The following is a 16,866-nucleotide window of genomic DNA, read 5'->3' as shown; positions in this document are numbered from 1 at the left end:
ATATAACTTATATATATATAATATCTTTTATAAAAAAAGAAATATATATAAATATCTTTTATATATATATATATTTCTTTTTTTAATATTATTTTCGAATTACACATCGCGTGATAGACAGACAGTTACTTTAATATTATTTAACGTACAAACGATAACAATTACTGTTTACTAACGTGTCAATGGATTTTTACAGGAATCGATTATCTAAGAAATTACTTTTCATTTTCTTGGAAATTCAGTAAATCTAATTTTTTTTATGATCTCCTACAAATTTCTTATTCTTATTCTGAACCTTTTCAAGGAATAAACATATAAACATATTCAAAAATATTCAGAAAAATTCTAAAAATTAATTGGGAATCCCCAATTAATTTTTATATTTTTTTCTGAATATTTTTGAAATTTTTTGATGAATATAAACACAATAAAAATGTAAATTTTATTAAATTTTAAGATAATATTATTTGTATTAAATTAAAAAAAATTTACGTTATTTTGAAACTTAATACTCCAATTAAAATTAATTAATTATATTTTTTTAAATCTACAACTCGAATGAAATGACTAAAGCTAATTTTGTCATCGGTTTCGTCAAGCGTGAATTTTTTTTGTTTAAGCAGAAGAAATATTTTATTATTACTAAATTATATAATTAAACGTTGTACTTGGTCTATTATCTTCCAAAATTCCAAATTTATCATTTATAATTTACGTATTAATTACTTCTTTATGTTAATTTAAACCTACTATGAAGGATTTAATTTGTATCGCAGTCCATTGCAATTCGAAGACATTAGACGTATTGCATATTGAAAGTAATTAGACTACATTTATATATAAAATAAACAATAACTTTGAAACTTGCGCTGGCGCGGTTAAAGTTTTATTTCCGGCTCTCGAACAGGTTAGCTGGAGAAAGAGTAGAAAGTTGAGAGTCGGTTGAAGCTTAGCGGATTAGCTAGATCTAGAGCTTAATTATGGAAAGTGAAGACATGATGGAGGGAATGAAGGTGTTAGATGAAATGATTCGGCCAGCAATAGCACATTTAAAGGGTGTAAAATATAGCGTCTCAGGCCCACAATACGAATGCATCCCAAACTAAAATAGTGCCACTTTCGCACTGAATGGTCATACTTTCTAATTTTAATTCTGTAATAATTGTATTTTTATACGTTTTTTAAATATCGAAAAGACAAAGATACTATCACTTTGTTGGTGCAAAATAGTGAGTGTTCGGCTCGAAAGTACTCAATTTGATTTCGCTATAAAAAATAAACGGTCAAAGATATAAGTTTAATAAAGATTTTATATGAGAAAAAATCTCACCTAATTTCATTAAAAAAATCACCACAACTCTATGTGTGCTGTAGTACTCACAGTGACAACATCAAGGCGGTAGACACTTTTCTGCCGTGTGTGTTGTAGCATACCCTTTCTCACAGTGACGATGAATGCGATGATATTTTACCGAAGATCCTGAAGATCTCTGACCGAAATTACATAAACCATTTTTTTCACATAACCACACAGAAAGAAATCTAAGGGGGTCAGATCGAGATATCTTGACGACCAGGCTACCGGGCATACTACTTGCATTTTTTCGTCGCCAAGCCATGACTGGACAATAATGCTCACTATTCGACATCTGCACCATCTTGCAGTACGGTAATTATCTTTATGAAACTCAATGAGATTTTCCACCAGATTCAACTTGTTGCTTTAATATATCTTAAACTATTTAGTCTTTATAGCGAATCAAACTCGGATACTTTCGAGCAGAACAATTGTATATTCATATATTACTCAACCGCTCTTATTGTGTCCCTAATTAAACTTTTAATTTGCATTAATTCCTTTAAGAATTTGTTTCTATAGAACTGTTATTATTTTTAATTTTTGAATCTCGCAAGCTCTTGCTTTCCCTAGACACCGAACTAAGAGGACTAATGGGAGATCCATTACTATCTCTAGGCCCATGAAGGGATGACGTTGACGGTTAATTTATCACTATAAACGAGCCGTTTATTTTCTATAGAAGTAATGAGGATCAGTAGGATACTGCTGACGAAATGTGTATATATTCCTCACATAAATTCTAAAAGAAAAAAAAAACATAATTACTTTATTAATTCGAATAATTACTTTATTTATCTAAATCTTTACTTTTAATTTACTTTTCCACATTAGAAAATTTCTATTTGTATAACATAAAACTATATTCAGCCTCAGAAGAGTTCTATTGACCATCTCGAATATAATTCATATACTTGCCTTATAAATTTAATAAATATTTGATTTATCTTTTAGAATTTATTTTCTAATAGAAAATTTGTTAGAAAGGAACCAATTAATTTACATTTTTTTTTTTAAATTTTATATATTCAGGCACTCTACAAGTAACCAGAATCAATTTTTGCAGTTTAATGTTATTATATCAATGTTTTTGATGTTTCTAAATCATATTTTGTGAGTGCTTTTTATTGACTCTAATGCAATTCCCACTTGAAAAATTTTTTTTTCATATATTTTATTTTATCTTATATACTTTTTTTCGTGTAGAAAAATTTCGTTTTATATTTTTTAGATTAAATAAATAAGTCTAAAATAAAAATATGCAAATGCAACGTGCAGCTTTGCGGCGCGAAGCTTTCATGATGGCGCAGAACACGATTCGAATTTCATTTAAACATGTTTACATAAACGTCACGATGGAAATTATTGATTTTTAAGAAACAGAACAACAAGCTTTTTTTTATTTAATTACAGTTTATTATACGTGGATTTTCTGTAATTTATTTTATCAAGTAAATAAATACTTTTTTTATGAGAAATTATTAATAAGAAATAAATGAATGTCAACAATTCACGTTATTAATTAATTAAGAATAGTTGACGACAAAAAGAGAATTATAGAAAAGAGAAGTAATAATTAATAACGTATCATTAATTATTTTATAAATTAAGTGCAAAAAAAACATTCTTTCTGAATTCCTTCTTTAAAAAAAATTAAGTAAATATTTCCCATTACTATTTTTGTAATTGTAATGAAGTTTATTAATAAAATAAATGCCTTCTATTCAGGGCTGGATGGAGATTTTGCGGGGCCTCAGAAAAAGTTATTAGTGGGATCCCAAAATATTTGCAAAAAATAATATTTTTTAAATCAAATTTCTTTAGAAATCGAAAAGTGCGAGGCCTTTTTGAGCGTAGAGCCACGGTCTGAGCCCCAAAAAGCCGACTTTTAAGGCGGTCCTGCTTTCAATAACTTCATTATCGCAATTAGCGTCTTTATTTCCTTTTTGATTTATTTGTTACATTTGACTTTTTGAAAAACTCCCCTCTGAAGGCACTAAAAGAGCCTCTTTATCGAGTCTATTTTGAGTTCGGCCAGGGCCCACGATGAGGCGTCTGGGTGGTGACGGAGGGGGCTCTACATGTCAACAAGGAGTACCCTCAGAAAATTCTTGGGATTGATAAACTCCCAAAATTTTTTCTCGCCTCCTGATTCCTGGGTTTTTCAATCTCAGCAATTTTCTTACGGAATCTAAAATCATTTCTGGGGTATGCCGACGTTTTAACTGCTGCAGTGATTGTCTTTCGTTTATATTTTTAATGTCTTCTTCATATTTTATTTCTTACCGACTTTTTGTTATTTACAAATCAACAAATTCGAACTTGTTTGTCTGATCCATTTATCATTTAATTGTTTTATTAGCTCGAAGGAAATCGTGTTATTTACTTATTGTATTTATGTTTCTGTGTCTACCTATGACATTGCGCATGTATAAATATGTTCTGTACTTTTGCATGTATGTGTATAAGTGCTTTTAGTTGGATTATCAAATAAGATTTATGAGTAAACATAAATTGTCTCAATGTCTCCTTTCGATGATGCCTTCAATACTCACTCTACTTATGTGAACGTGTAAGATTGTGTGCGTGTGTCAAGTCCATTAATAGCACATTTGATAAAACTACTAAACACTGGACCGCCCACGCGGAGTTTCCCAGGTTACCTTCACCCGCCAACACCTAAATAGGGGTTACTTTCCTGTAGAAGGGTATACTTTCCTATAAATAAGTAAGGGTTACCGCAAGAAGAATATTACAGTAGAATCCAATTAGCTGAATGCCGATCAACCGAATGTTCAATTATCCGTATTAACACTTGACCTTTCTTTCTCTCTCCCACTAGCGTCACACTACAATTATCTTAGATCATGCGATTGCAATTCCCTACTTGCTATGATAGATCCAAATGATCAGTAGAATACTACTATCATCCTACTGATGAATAAATAAATACAGTAGGTATACAATACTGTGATACTACCCTGTAATTTATTTTTTACATGTTAATCCACTTCAATTCAGATAATCGGAGTTCTACTGTACCAAATTGAAGGGGTGCCACTATTAGGAAAATGTGGAAAAAGAAACGCTCTCTTAAATAATTCCTGCCAGCTCTTAAATGAATAAATGCCTGCTTAAATAATAAATATTTAAGTTAGATAATATTAAAAAAAATTTTTTTATTATTTTCTTGGAAAGAATGTAAATATTTTAAATGAATTAAAGTATTAATATTGAAATGTTACGTAATTCATTACAAAAGTAATTTTTCCGTAAAAGATGAATAAAGTTTCATTTTTTTAATTTAAATCTTTTATTCTCCCTAAAATTACATTGTGTTGAAGTGAATTTTAAAATTAAAAATGAAGAACAAAAAAGTTTGTCTTTAACAGTAAAAATCATTAAAAATATTGTAAATACATCGTCAGTGGCATTAATATTTTAAAATTTACACGTGTAACAGACCTTTGTTTACAAAACTGGTTAATAGTTAAAAATGGTTGTCTTATTTACTTTTATACTTGGCTTAATGTAAAGTATTCGTAAATACCACTAATTAATTATAATAACGTTAAAAGTTCTGGCGCTTATTTGTTTTCGTTAATTTAATTAAATACTCAAATCTCCAGACGTATATTTTCTAATTACAACACAAATTAAACAGAAAATAATTTATTTTTCAAGCTTCTAAGTACCTTTTGACCCATGTGAGAAGTCCGGTTTTTTTTTTCAAAAGAGACTTATTGTGACTGCTTACAATTTAAACTGGGGTGTATTTTTCATGGGTGATCTTATTTTACTGTTAACGGAGTGATTCACGTGTTTTAATTATTACACCAGACTATACAAGGTGCGTATTTAAAAAACGTGCATTTATTAAATCGGTGGGATATCGGGGACTTTTTATGGAAAACTTCACGCCACAAGCCTGTTAATCGGGCACGAACCCACACTAGTTTTATCCACTGGGCCGTTTATAGAATGTATACAAGGCAATTATTGTTTTGCTGTTTTGGAAATATTATTCAAAAGCACATCGTGTTGTCTTGTTCCGAACGACGTTACAATCAATAATTTAATATTATATAATCGAGAGGGTAAATTCTTTTGAGGAGGATGCTTCTTAAAAGGGTCCAGGAGGTCGATGTGAGAAAAATATTGAAAGAATTCCATTAGGAGATTATTGTATTACTCAAAAGATTTCTAATGAATGATGATAATTTCCTGAAGAAGTAGTTTTGATACTTCAAAAAAAATCTCTATTGCGTATATTCCATGGGGGGTTCTATTAAAGTAATATTCTTGTAACTTCCTGTTTTATAAATTAGAAAAAAAAAAAAAAAGTTTCATTCGTACGAGTAAAAACGTATAAATTTCAAAAAATAATTTTGAATAATCCGGTCCTTGATCTTTATTTTCCCAGCTCTGTTTTATATAACAGAGTTTCTGGGAAGTCAAAAAATTCCAGTCCTTGATTTTTTGATTTTCCGGTGTCTGTAAAAATATTGGGCGGTTTAAAAAGACTCCCAATTTTTACATTTTTGGACTCAGGGAATTTTGAAATACAAAATACAGAAATAGAAAAAAAATTGGGGTTTTTTTCACTATGTATGGATGTAAGTATGTGTGGGTATGGGGGCACGATTTTGTTTATCCTGTTTAAAGCTTAATAATTCCTGTACATTTTGTCCAAAATGTTTGAAATTTTGCAGTGAGGTTTATGTATTAAGGGGATTGACTCAATTAAATTTTGGTGATTAAAAGTCGAGAGAGTGGGGATATAAAGAGGGTTGTATATCGTATCTCGAGTACAGTCGGATTTAATGACGTTTTACTCATTATCAGCATTTACAATTTTTTTTTATAAAATCTGTCCTTATCCTTGAAATTAAGCTTTTTGCCATTTTATAATAATTAAAAATATGAAAAGTTTTTTAGTAAAATATCATAACAGATGGCGCCCCACGCAGTTTTATATGTTGCCGGAAAAGTCAAGTAACTCGTTGCTGGATTTTTTTTTTAAAAAGTAACCGATGTATTTTCTTTGCTAAAAATGCAGCTATATTTATTAGGAACATCATTATTATAGAGATACAGTAGCATTTTTAATAGCATAATCATTTACTTTAATTTACCTTTTTCTTATATTCATTTAATCACTTAATTTAATGTTCTTTACAAGCATCATCATTATCACAGCAATATCGCTTTTAATACAGCATAATTTTTAATGTAGAAAGCAGTAATACTTGATATAATACATAGCGACAAGTTTTTCAATCGTGCTAAAAGTTATTTTTTTAAATTTTTATGTAATTATTCGCGAATTTCTGGCAAAATTGAGCTCGTTAGTATAAAAATCTAGTAACGAGTTGCATAACTTTCACGATAAAAATGCTAAAATTGTGTGTGGTGCCATCTGTTACCAGATTTAAAAAAAAAAATTTATATTAGTATTATAAAATGAGAAAAAGTAAAATTTTCATAAAGTCCGATCCAACTCAAGGTACGACGCATGATCTCCTGTATCTCCCCCCTCGACCTTTAACCACTAAAATTTAGTAGCATTAACAAACAAACCCTTATGCAAAATTTCAGAAATTTATGACAAAAGTGTACGGGAGTAGTTAAGCTTCAAAGAGGTGAATAAATTCGTGCCCACACACACACACTAACATCTATACATAGAGGAAAAAAACCTCAACTTTTTTACATTCCGCGCTTCTACATTTACCTCTCCATTACATACATAACAGTCGCGGGAGTAAAAAAGCTGTTTTCTATTAAGATCTAACTTTTTGTATAAACTTCTTCCCTGTACAGCAAAAAAAACTAGTTTGATATATTTAATTTATATTCAAAGAGTAGAGCGTTGATCTCTACTTTTCTTGGGGATATTTTCAGAACTTTATATTTTATATAACTGTAAGATATCGTTTCTTATCTACTTTACGTACTTATCTTTCACTGCTTACAGCTTCCTTCTTTTTTATGGCGACTTTCTAACTTGACAACAAGAACTATGATCGAATGTTTTCGTTTACAAGCCTCTAGGAATTTATTACATAAAAATATATTAACTTAAAACTTTGAAAAAGAATTTAAATGTCAAATTTTATTTTAAATATCTTAAATTAATAAGAAATTTTTATTTTGTATGCTGTATTTTTTGAAAATTTCCACTTTATTGAATTAATCCATTAGTTAAAAATGGTTGTCTTATTTACTTTTATACTTGGCTTAATGTAAAGTATTCGTAAATACCACTAATTAATTATAATAACGTTAAAAGTTCTGGCGCTTATTTGTTTTCGTTAATTTAATTAAATACTCAAATCTCCAGACGTATATTTTCTAATTACAACACAAATTAAACAGAAAATAATTTATTTTTCAAGCTTCTAAGTACCTTTTGACCCATGTGAGAAGTCCGGTTTTTTTTTTCAAAAGAGACTTATTGTGACTGCTTACAATTTAAACTGGGGTGTATTTTTCATGGGTGATCTTATTTTACTGTTAACGGAGTGATTCACGTGTTTTAATTATTACACCAGACTATACAAGGTGCGTATTTAAAAAACGTGCATTTATTAAATCGGTGGGATATCGGGGACTTTTTATGGAAAACTTCACGCCACAAGCCTGTTAATCGGGCACGAACCCACACTAGTTTTATCCACTGGGCCGTTTATAGAATGTATACAAGGCAATTATTGTTTTGCTGTTTTGGAAATATTATTCAAAAGCACATCGTGTTGTCTTGTTCCGAACGACGTTACAATCAATAATTTAATATTATATAATCGAGAGGGTAAATTCTTTTGAGGAGGATGCTTCTTAAAAGGGTCCAGGAGGTCGATGTGAGAAAAATATTGAAAGAATTCCATTAGGAGATTATTGTATTACTCAAAAGATTTCTAATGAATGATGATAATTTCCTGAAGAAGTAGTTTTGATACTTCAAAAAAAATCTCTATTGCGTATATTCCATGGGGGGTTCTATTAAAGTAATATTCTTGTAACTTNATGCATTGTTTCTCTTGATATTTGTATTTATTTTTCTAAATTTTTAAAAATTTCTGACGAAAGTAAGTTTTTTTTTCTGATGTTTTTTCTAATAAAATAAAAATTTCTTCGTATTCTACAAAATATCGAAATTTTTAATGATTGGAATTCCAAAATACCTTTAAAAAAGCGTGAATTGTATACAGTAATAAGAAGTTCGAGTTTTTAGAAAGCACCCCGAAATATAATAGAAGTTCGTTATTCCGGCATCCGTTAATACAGAACGTCCGGTAATCCGACATCTGAAAAGAAGCCGATAATCCGGCATGCTACTATTCCGCGAATCGATATTTGTTTGAACACGTGATGCGCTGAACACCCCTTTCTCTTTACTCGCACCTTCGTAACGCATTGTACTCGTGTGCTGTGTATTAAAGAACGTGCGTAAACAAATTATTTTAATTAACAGAAACACAAAAAATATATTCTCTCATGAAATATAACTTTTATTAAAATATATATTTAACTTCAAATACATTACAATATATAACCTCCAATATATACATGTACACAATATATTCATTTAAAAAATTTTACATAAATAATTTTATGAAATAAGACTATATTCTTTTATTTTCTCTATTTTCATTCCTATTTTCTATATTATATCACAATGGCTATTAATAAAAAAATAATTCATAAAAGATTAATACACACGTAACAAGTATTTATTTATGGTAAGGGAGAGGAAACTTCATAAAATCGGTTTGTTTTATTGATTTCTCGAGGTAAATGTGTTGTTTACAACTTTCTGAATTTTTAACGTAAAGAAATTTAATATTTAATTTAAGTACTAACTAGATTTTAAATCCGATAAAACTTAAATTATTTACATACCCATACCTCAAATTTTTTCATACAGCAAGTCGTTATTTACATATATAAACAGCTTTTATTCTAAACCAGGGGTTTACATAGGTCCAAAAAACTTAGTTTAGTTTATAAAATTTTACGTACGACATGTATAAGTGCATTCTCAAAGATATATAAGCACCATTTGAATGTTTACAATATATCAAAACGAGTTGAAATATCGACACATCAAAAAAAATCTATTCTAAGAATACTTAAATCTCCTGTGAGATAAAAAAACACACACACAAACACCGGAGTTCCTAAGTGTCTGTTTCTAACAAGAATTTGGTAGTAAAAACATATCTGGAATGCTCAAAATAATATATATTTTGCCAAATCTTCATAACTTTTCATAAGGCTACAACATTATCTTGATGGTTGTGAGAGGTTATCATCACGGTTTTGTCTATAGATTTTAAGAGAAACCAAATAACTTTTTGTTTGTTAACCTGTATATAAATTGGCTTTAAGGTAGGAATTATGCACATATATAATTTTCCTGATAATTAGAATTAGGACACTCATCAGGTTTTGAAAGGCTATTAGCATAATAATGACAAAATTAAATGTCTAGACTACATCGTGAGATAATAATTAAGTCGTGTATAACACGTAAAAATAGAAAAAAAATCTCTTAACATACTTCATGTAATTAGTTGTGAGAACTAGAATGATAAAGAGATGCAATAATATCTTAAAATTCGACACGTCGTTAGTAATATTGTTTATACATGGCTAGTGATAATTACGACGAGAAAAATTCATTAAGTATACAAGAAAAATCGTAAAGTTAAATTTAAAAAAAAATAAAAAAAGTAGTCAGTCCGCAGCGATACAAATAAGATACATTACAGAAAAATTTTCACAATGAAGAAACTGATTGGCCGATTTAAAAAAGATTGATTGATAACGTCAAATTAGGCTTTATTGGGGCTTCATCCAATTTTTCAATTTTCAAACTAAATAAGCGTAAAAAAGAATATTTAAAATATTTTAAATTGCTTTTTTGTTTTATTTTAATTGATTTCGAGTAATAAATATATTATTAGAGATTTTGAAAAAAAAATTATTTCAAATATTATAAAAGTAACGTTTAGAAGAATTTGTTTACAATTGAAGGATGGAAAGATACAGATAAAATATTCCATTAGTGTAATCAATTTATCTGATATATTATAGATACTTTTATAAATATAAAATATAATAATATTAATAACAGAATGGAGGAATCTAATTTTTTGAATGAAATTCTATAACTAAACGTAAAAGTTTTCTAAACAAACACAACGGAATTTATTGAGAATTTAATGTAGAAAGTTTAAACTAAGTCATGAATTTTATTTTTACAAATTTTAAAATGTTTTTTGAGACTTTTCGTAAAAAATGAACACAGAAAATCTCAAAATGGCACTTTGTTAGATTGAGCACTTAATATGGAGTGTAACTTTGGCTCTGTACAGGAGATTCTTAGCATAAATTTCTTTGTTTTCTTTTCAAATAGGTATTTTACTTTGAGGGAAGTATATTTAAATTTACACGCGTACATCCAGAAAGATAAAAGTATTACCGAACAATGTTGTTAGGATTATCGAGATTGGAATGATCGCTACCGCAATCGAATAACACTTTGTAGTATCTGCGTAAATAGTTGAACACGCATCGTCTGAACACACGACTACTTAAATTGTATAAAATAAAATTAACTGCGAAGTTGCTGTAGTAGGGAAGCATCGTGTAACGCTGTATGATGATGACGTTGACTGTTGGCTTGCTGTCGGTGAATTCCAGATACAATGTATACAATCGCATGACGTAACTAGGTAGATTCAAAATCAGGAATGTGGTGGAGACGAGAAACAGCATGCGTGCTGTGTTCATTTGGATCGATTGGGGCGTGCCTTTCTTCCGTTTTCTGCAGGAATCTGGAAAATACGTATCTTTAAATAAATGAAAGATAAAATCGCAGTTATTAATCGCATTCCTTGATGACATTAGATCCTTATTCAACTCTGTCTACAGAAATAATTAGTAGTATTTGATGTGATGAAATATCAGGATATGCGGAATATATTACTCCAAATAGCGTTGAATAGGAATATTTTAATTAAGAACAGCAGGTGTCAACTTCAGCTATAACATAAAGAAGAATTCCCTCTTGTGGAAAGATATTCGAAAATACTTCAGACAAAAGCATTTTTCGAAGGATAAAAACGTCGTATTTGATGTTTATAAAACATTTTGCTACTATACCTGGTAACAGCTTCATATTTTCAAAAGTATACGAATTGCCATCGTGTATAATGCATGGAATGTGACAATATACAAGAAAGACGTCTAAAAGACGCCGATTTAGAAGATTTAAACTCGATATTTTCAATTCACTTTCGCCATTTTGGACAGAGCTGCATCAGTTTACCTAAAGCAAAGTAAATAAACAGGTTAAGAAAAATATTTTTCTACATCTTTGGCAACTTAAAAATTATTAGAGAAATGCTGTAGAACATCTTTACAGACTTAAGGGGGAAAAAAGATAGATAATGGATTAATATTTAACAAATAAAAAGTAGGAAAATATAAAATATGAATTTCTTCATTCATTATGAAAGATCAAAATAAGAAAAATTGCGTTATTAACCGTTTATTCGCTTAATCTGTTTGAATTTGAAGATAGTGATTTAAAGGGTACATTTTGACTTTACACATAAGGTCGACTTTATTTTAATTTAAATATTTTATAATTTCCTCCACGTGGAAACGTCTCTTCATTCAAATCTCTTATTAGAGTGACCTCAAATGGCTTTCTTTATCGATCGATAATACAATCTGTTGAGTTTCTAACCTAAACGGAATTTATAAAAACGAAAGAATACGTTAAAAAATTAAATCTTGAATTATATATGAACACGTGTGATTTAGAAAACGTATTACTGCTATCTCCAAATTTGCGTATTAAACGTAATTCTCGTTATAACTACATCGTTTATATCGTTGGAAAAGTGACTTAATTGAATAAAATTCTCCTTTTTACTAATGCAACGCAAGAAATGATTAAAGGAAATTATTAAATCGTTCTGATAGTGTTTAAGATCTATCACATGAGGTGATGTTTACATGAGATTAAACAAAGTTAAAACTGCCAACATCGGTGTTTCTGAAAGTGATTCTGACAATTTGTAATGAACGCTAATCAATCGCTTTCACACGACAACTAAGAACAATACTCACTAGAACACACAAGAACTAAGAAAAGCATGCAATAAATTTACAAATTTTAAAAATTTCGAAGCACTTTAGCACTTTTTTTTATCATACTCATATTCATAAACATCAAAAATTGAGTTAGATATTATCCAATAATCTTATACGTACTAAAGTGAATGGTAATTGGTTAACTTCAAACTTTTTCATTGTGCATGAGGCTATTAGACAGGAACAAGACAAATGGCATACAAGAATCGATCGCGAACGTTTGAGTTGTGCGTTATCTACCGAACAATTTTTGAAGTATTTTTATTGTTTTTAATAATACGCGAAGTTTCTTTCTTGTTTTCGGATTGTTTTATATATTTTCTACTACAAAAAACAATCAAAATTCGTGTTCAGTTATATAATTTTTGCCCTGGAGGAATTCCAGCTCGTTACTACTTTCGCTTCTATTCGCATTTTATACTTCAATATTATTTATTTTTATAATAGAAGAGAAATTTTCTATTCCAAATTCTATTGTAATATACTACCGGATCAAAGAACTTTAGAATAAATATTTTTATGACGTGAAAAATGAAAAAAGTTTCTACAAAATGACCTTATCTTCGACACAGAGGAATATACAACATTATTATTTTTTTATACAATCATTTCTAAATATATGTCATTATATGGGAGAAACAACAAAGGAGAAGTATTGTGCAAGTTTGATGATAGGCTGTCAAGTGTTTACTAACCTAGAAAATATCATTAAGAAGAAAAAGATTAATCTAACCATACTTTAATTCTAATTTAAAAAAAGTACGTAAATTTATCAGTTATAGTGATTTTACAAAGTTTAAGAGGGTTGTTTCAAGATTTATTTTTACCAGTGTGCCCATCACTCATTGATTGATAGTTGGTGATGAGTTCGTGCTTCACCAACGTGCTACGTGGAGTTTTCCGGTTCTTCACGTGTCTAACTCTTAAATAGGAGCCAATTCCCCATAGAAAGTCCTTCTGGGAAGATCGCCCATGTGTGGCATTGTCGTATCTTACTAATACAAAGATTCACACAGAAATTTCCTTGTTCCCAATGAATCCCAATTAACAAGCAAACCTTCAGAAGTTAGACTCTTCTCTGTTGGCATTTCTAATTGCACTTTCGTGTTTACTTTTACTAATTTATAAAGTTAACACAGGATTATCATTAATACGGTTTTAGATAATCCTTCTTTAAGAAATTAAGCATTGTTTGTTTACGAAAGAGCAGTTTTCTCCTTCGGTAACAAGGAAGATTGTGTTATTTTTATGAAAACAAATAAAATTATTGAGTTATTTATTTTCAATAATGAAAATATATAACTCAGTTAAATTAATCCTGGGCTAATATGTACAAATAAAATTATTTTACTCTCTTGAAACAGTTATCTTTTGAACAATTTCTCGTAACGGATGATCGATTTTAATTAATTAAATTGCTGGATTATAGGTTTTTAGTGTTTTTAATTCTAATTTAATTTTTTATTACAATACAATCTTATTGCGCATAGCCGTACTAATTTCCATATGTTTACAATTTCAATAAATTTGATTTACAATATTCTAAGCCAATTTTCATTTATTTTTACACTAAGTTTATATTTATTCATTTTTTTTTGTTTTTAAGAATCTTTACACTTTCTTTAAATCTGCGATTATACGTTATTCTTTCTTTATGAAGGATTTTTACGTTATTTTTATCAATGTTGACGTATAGTGTCGTGAAAAGTAGAGTTAATTGTATTATATATAAGGTTCGCAATATGTTCCTTCAATTTGACTTTCATTTTTCTCTTGTTTTCACCTATGTAACTTTTTTTATCACTGCAAGTACTGTACAAGGAATGTGACACAATGTTTCTAGTTTCAGATATTGTTTGCTGATCTTTTGGGGGTATTTAGACGTTTTAATTTAGTAGATATTTTTTCATATTTCCGTGCTAAATTTAATTTCATATTATTAAATTCGATCGATTTAACTTAATTTTATTTTATTTTGTCTTTTGAACACTATATAGTGTAAATACACGAACACTTGGCAATCTTAACCTTAAGTTTATTCAGTTTTTAGTTGAAAAACTGAATAAACTTAAGGTGAAGACTGCCAAGTGTTCGTGTATTTACACTGTATAGTGTTCAAAAGACAAAATAAAATTATATTAAGTTAAATTGACAGAATTTAATATTTTAAAAATTTTTTTATCAAATTCAGAATCTGGTTCATGAATTCGGCTAAAATACAATTTATAATTCAATTTACTTTTATATAAACCTAGAATAGAAATCAATTTAAAAAGATATATGTCAACAAGACGTGACTTTAGAAGTCTAGCAACACAAACGAGACAGTGTCTGATTTGTAAACGACACGAGATAAATGGAAACCATATTACATTGCAGCACGCCACAGAACTCGATAAGCACGTGTACAAAATCAACGTAGATTGTTGTATATTTTACGCCATTTTTTAGAAAATAAATTGATTTACCTTGATCTCTCGAGGAAGATTCTGTAGGTGAATTGCCAAATTCTCGATGATAGTTTGTGTAAAATGCAAACAAAGAACGTCCTATCATAAAATTGGCGTAACTGATGATAATCACTGGTAATATCAGCGTAACGATCGTATCCACAATGTTTATGTAGAACATTTCACTGAAAATTAAAATTTCTCTTTGAAATTATGTTAGAGATAAGCAATTTAGTGACAGGTATACTGTATAAACTTGGAAACGTAGTACAATAACCTTGAATTATGATGGAAGAGAAAATTTTAAACAAGAAGAATTCAATAAATAGGATGGCCCAAAACTTAGTTAACTGTTTTTAAGTTTATTAATCGTAGTTTGTGTCTCAAACGAGAAGGATCTCATTTTCAACAATTTTTGGATAGGTTGTAAGTGAATCAAGCGTTTAAATAAGACAGAAATGAAGTCTTTACGATGGTTAACTGACTTCGCGTCACCCTGTACACAATGTAAAATTGTGGTTCGCAGTTATTTTAATGGCGATTGATTGAAAATATGGTTAATTTAATAGAAAATTTATCTTAAAAGCAATTCGTCAAAGACAGTTATCTTCAAGGTGATTGGCTGAACGAGTACAGATAAGTACATTTTCTATCTCCTCAATCAATTGCTATTAAGATAACTATATTTTCAAGGTTAAAGCAATTTTTCGACTTTTATTACTTAAAAATATTGCAAAAAAAAGCATTAAAAATCGCGAAAACTTCTATCCTTTATCATCTAAAATTATTTCAATATAACAAACCATATTTATAAAATTTTATATATATATTATAGATTAATATAAGAATTTATGTATTTAATTCTTCATATTTTTTTATAATTAACTTTAAGAAGGAAATAGATTAAAATGAGTAAACTTACGTGAAATACGTTAAATAAACTTCGCACATCAGATGACTATCGAATTCGTACAGCCCTACAAATTCAAAGATGTAGGAATTTAATAAAAAACTGACGATTCCGATAATGGAAACGACGATTTTAGCCCTGTTATTAGTGCCAAAATGGCACTTGTGACAGAGTGGATAATTAACAGCAACGAATCTTTCTATGGTGAAACTGACAGTCAGCCAGACGGACCAACAACTGAATGATGATGTTAAGAATGCCATGACTTTGCAAACGATCCAATAATTAATAATCTACAAGGAAAAAGGACATGTAAGAGTCAGGAGTAATTAATTTTTTAAATAATTCGATATTGATATTGATGTTACCTCGAAGCAATAATCGTGAATCCATTGAAAGGCGAGTATTAAGAGGAAGCAGATATCTGATACTGCAAGATATCCCAGGTAGCAACTAGAAGGACGAAAACGTATACGGGAAAAGAAGAACATGGCTATGGAGATACCATTCCCGATAAAACCTCCTATCACAAGTACAGGGATGTAGTACACGCTCAGAATTTTCACGGCTCTATAACTGAGACTGAAATCTACAATGGTTTCGTCGGAAGCGTTATGCATCCCAACCTTTGAAGTCTCATTCTCTTCCATCTGAAATAAAGGTATATTCGTTTTAAAATGTTACTTTGTATCATATAAAATTCGTAGAGTTTTAACTAGAATAATAGGAAATACCATTGCAATGAGGGGTTCGTATACGAATTCTATCTGGGTCTTCATAATTTATCACTCATAATTGGAAATAGACATCGTACTCCATTCCTCATCCATACTTACTGATATATTATTGGACCCTTCCCGCTTATAATCAAGAAAATTTAAACTACATGTTAGAAAAAGTAGATTTTTGTATCAAATGTATTGTACTGGTTTCGATAGAAGTAACGTCAAGATGTCTTCTGAATGAATTTAATCGTGGAT

At 29.3% G+C, this 16,866-nt stretch overlaps 1 protein-coding gene across 1 annotated transcript; it reads right to left on the bottom strand.

Moving 5' to 3' along the window:
* Positions 1 to 10,585: 10,585 nt before the first annotated feature.
* Positions 10,586 to 16,471, bottom strand: LOC111615475 (neuropeptides capa receptor-like). The gene is made up of 4 exons (XM_023356880.1): positions 16,255 to 16,471; positions 15,899 to 16,179; positions 14,995 to 15,161; positions 10,586 to 11,199 (listed from the first exon to the last, which is right to left on the bottom strand). Exons 1-4 carry the CDS (start codon positions 16,375 to 16,377, stop codon positions 10,841 to 10,843), a joined length of 930 nt encoding a protein of 309 aa, XP_023212648.1. The 5' UTR covers positions 16,378 to 16,471; the 3' UTR covers positions 10,586 to 10,840.
* Between the last annotated feature and the right edge of the window lie 395 nt (positions 16,472 to 16,866).

This window comes from Centruroides sculpturatus, unplaced genomic scaffold (assembly GCF_000671375.1).
Source record: "Centruroides sculpturatus isolate CEXI.00-Female unplaced genomic scaffold, Cexi_2.0 scaffold2556, whole genome shotgun sequence".
Taxonomy (NCBI): domain Eukaryota; kingdom Metazoa; phylum Arthropoda; class Arachnida; order Scorpiones; family Buthidae; genus Centruroides; species Centruroides sculpturatus.
Note: the sequence above shows the minus strand (reverse complement) of the source record. Positions and strands in the feature narration are given on the sequence as shown.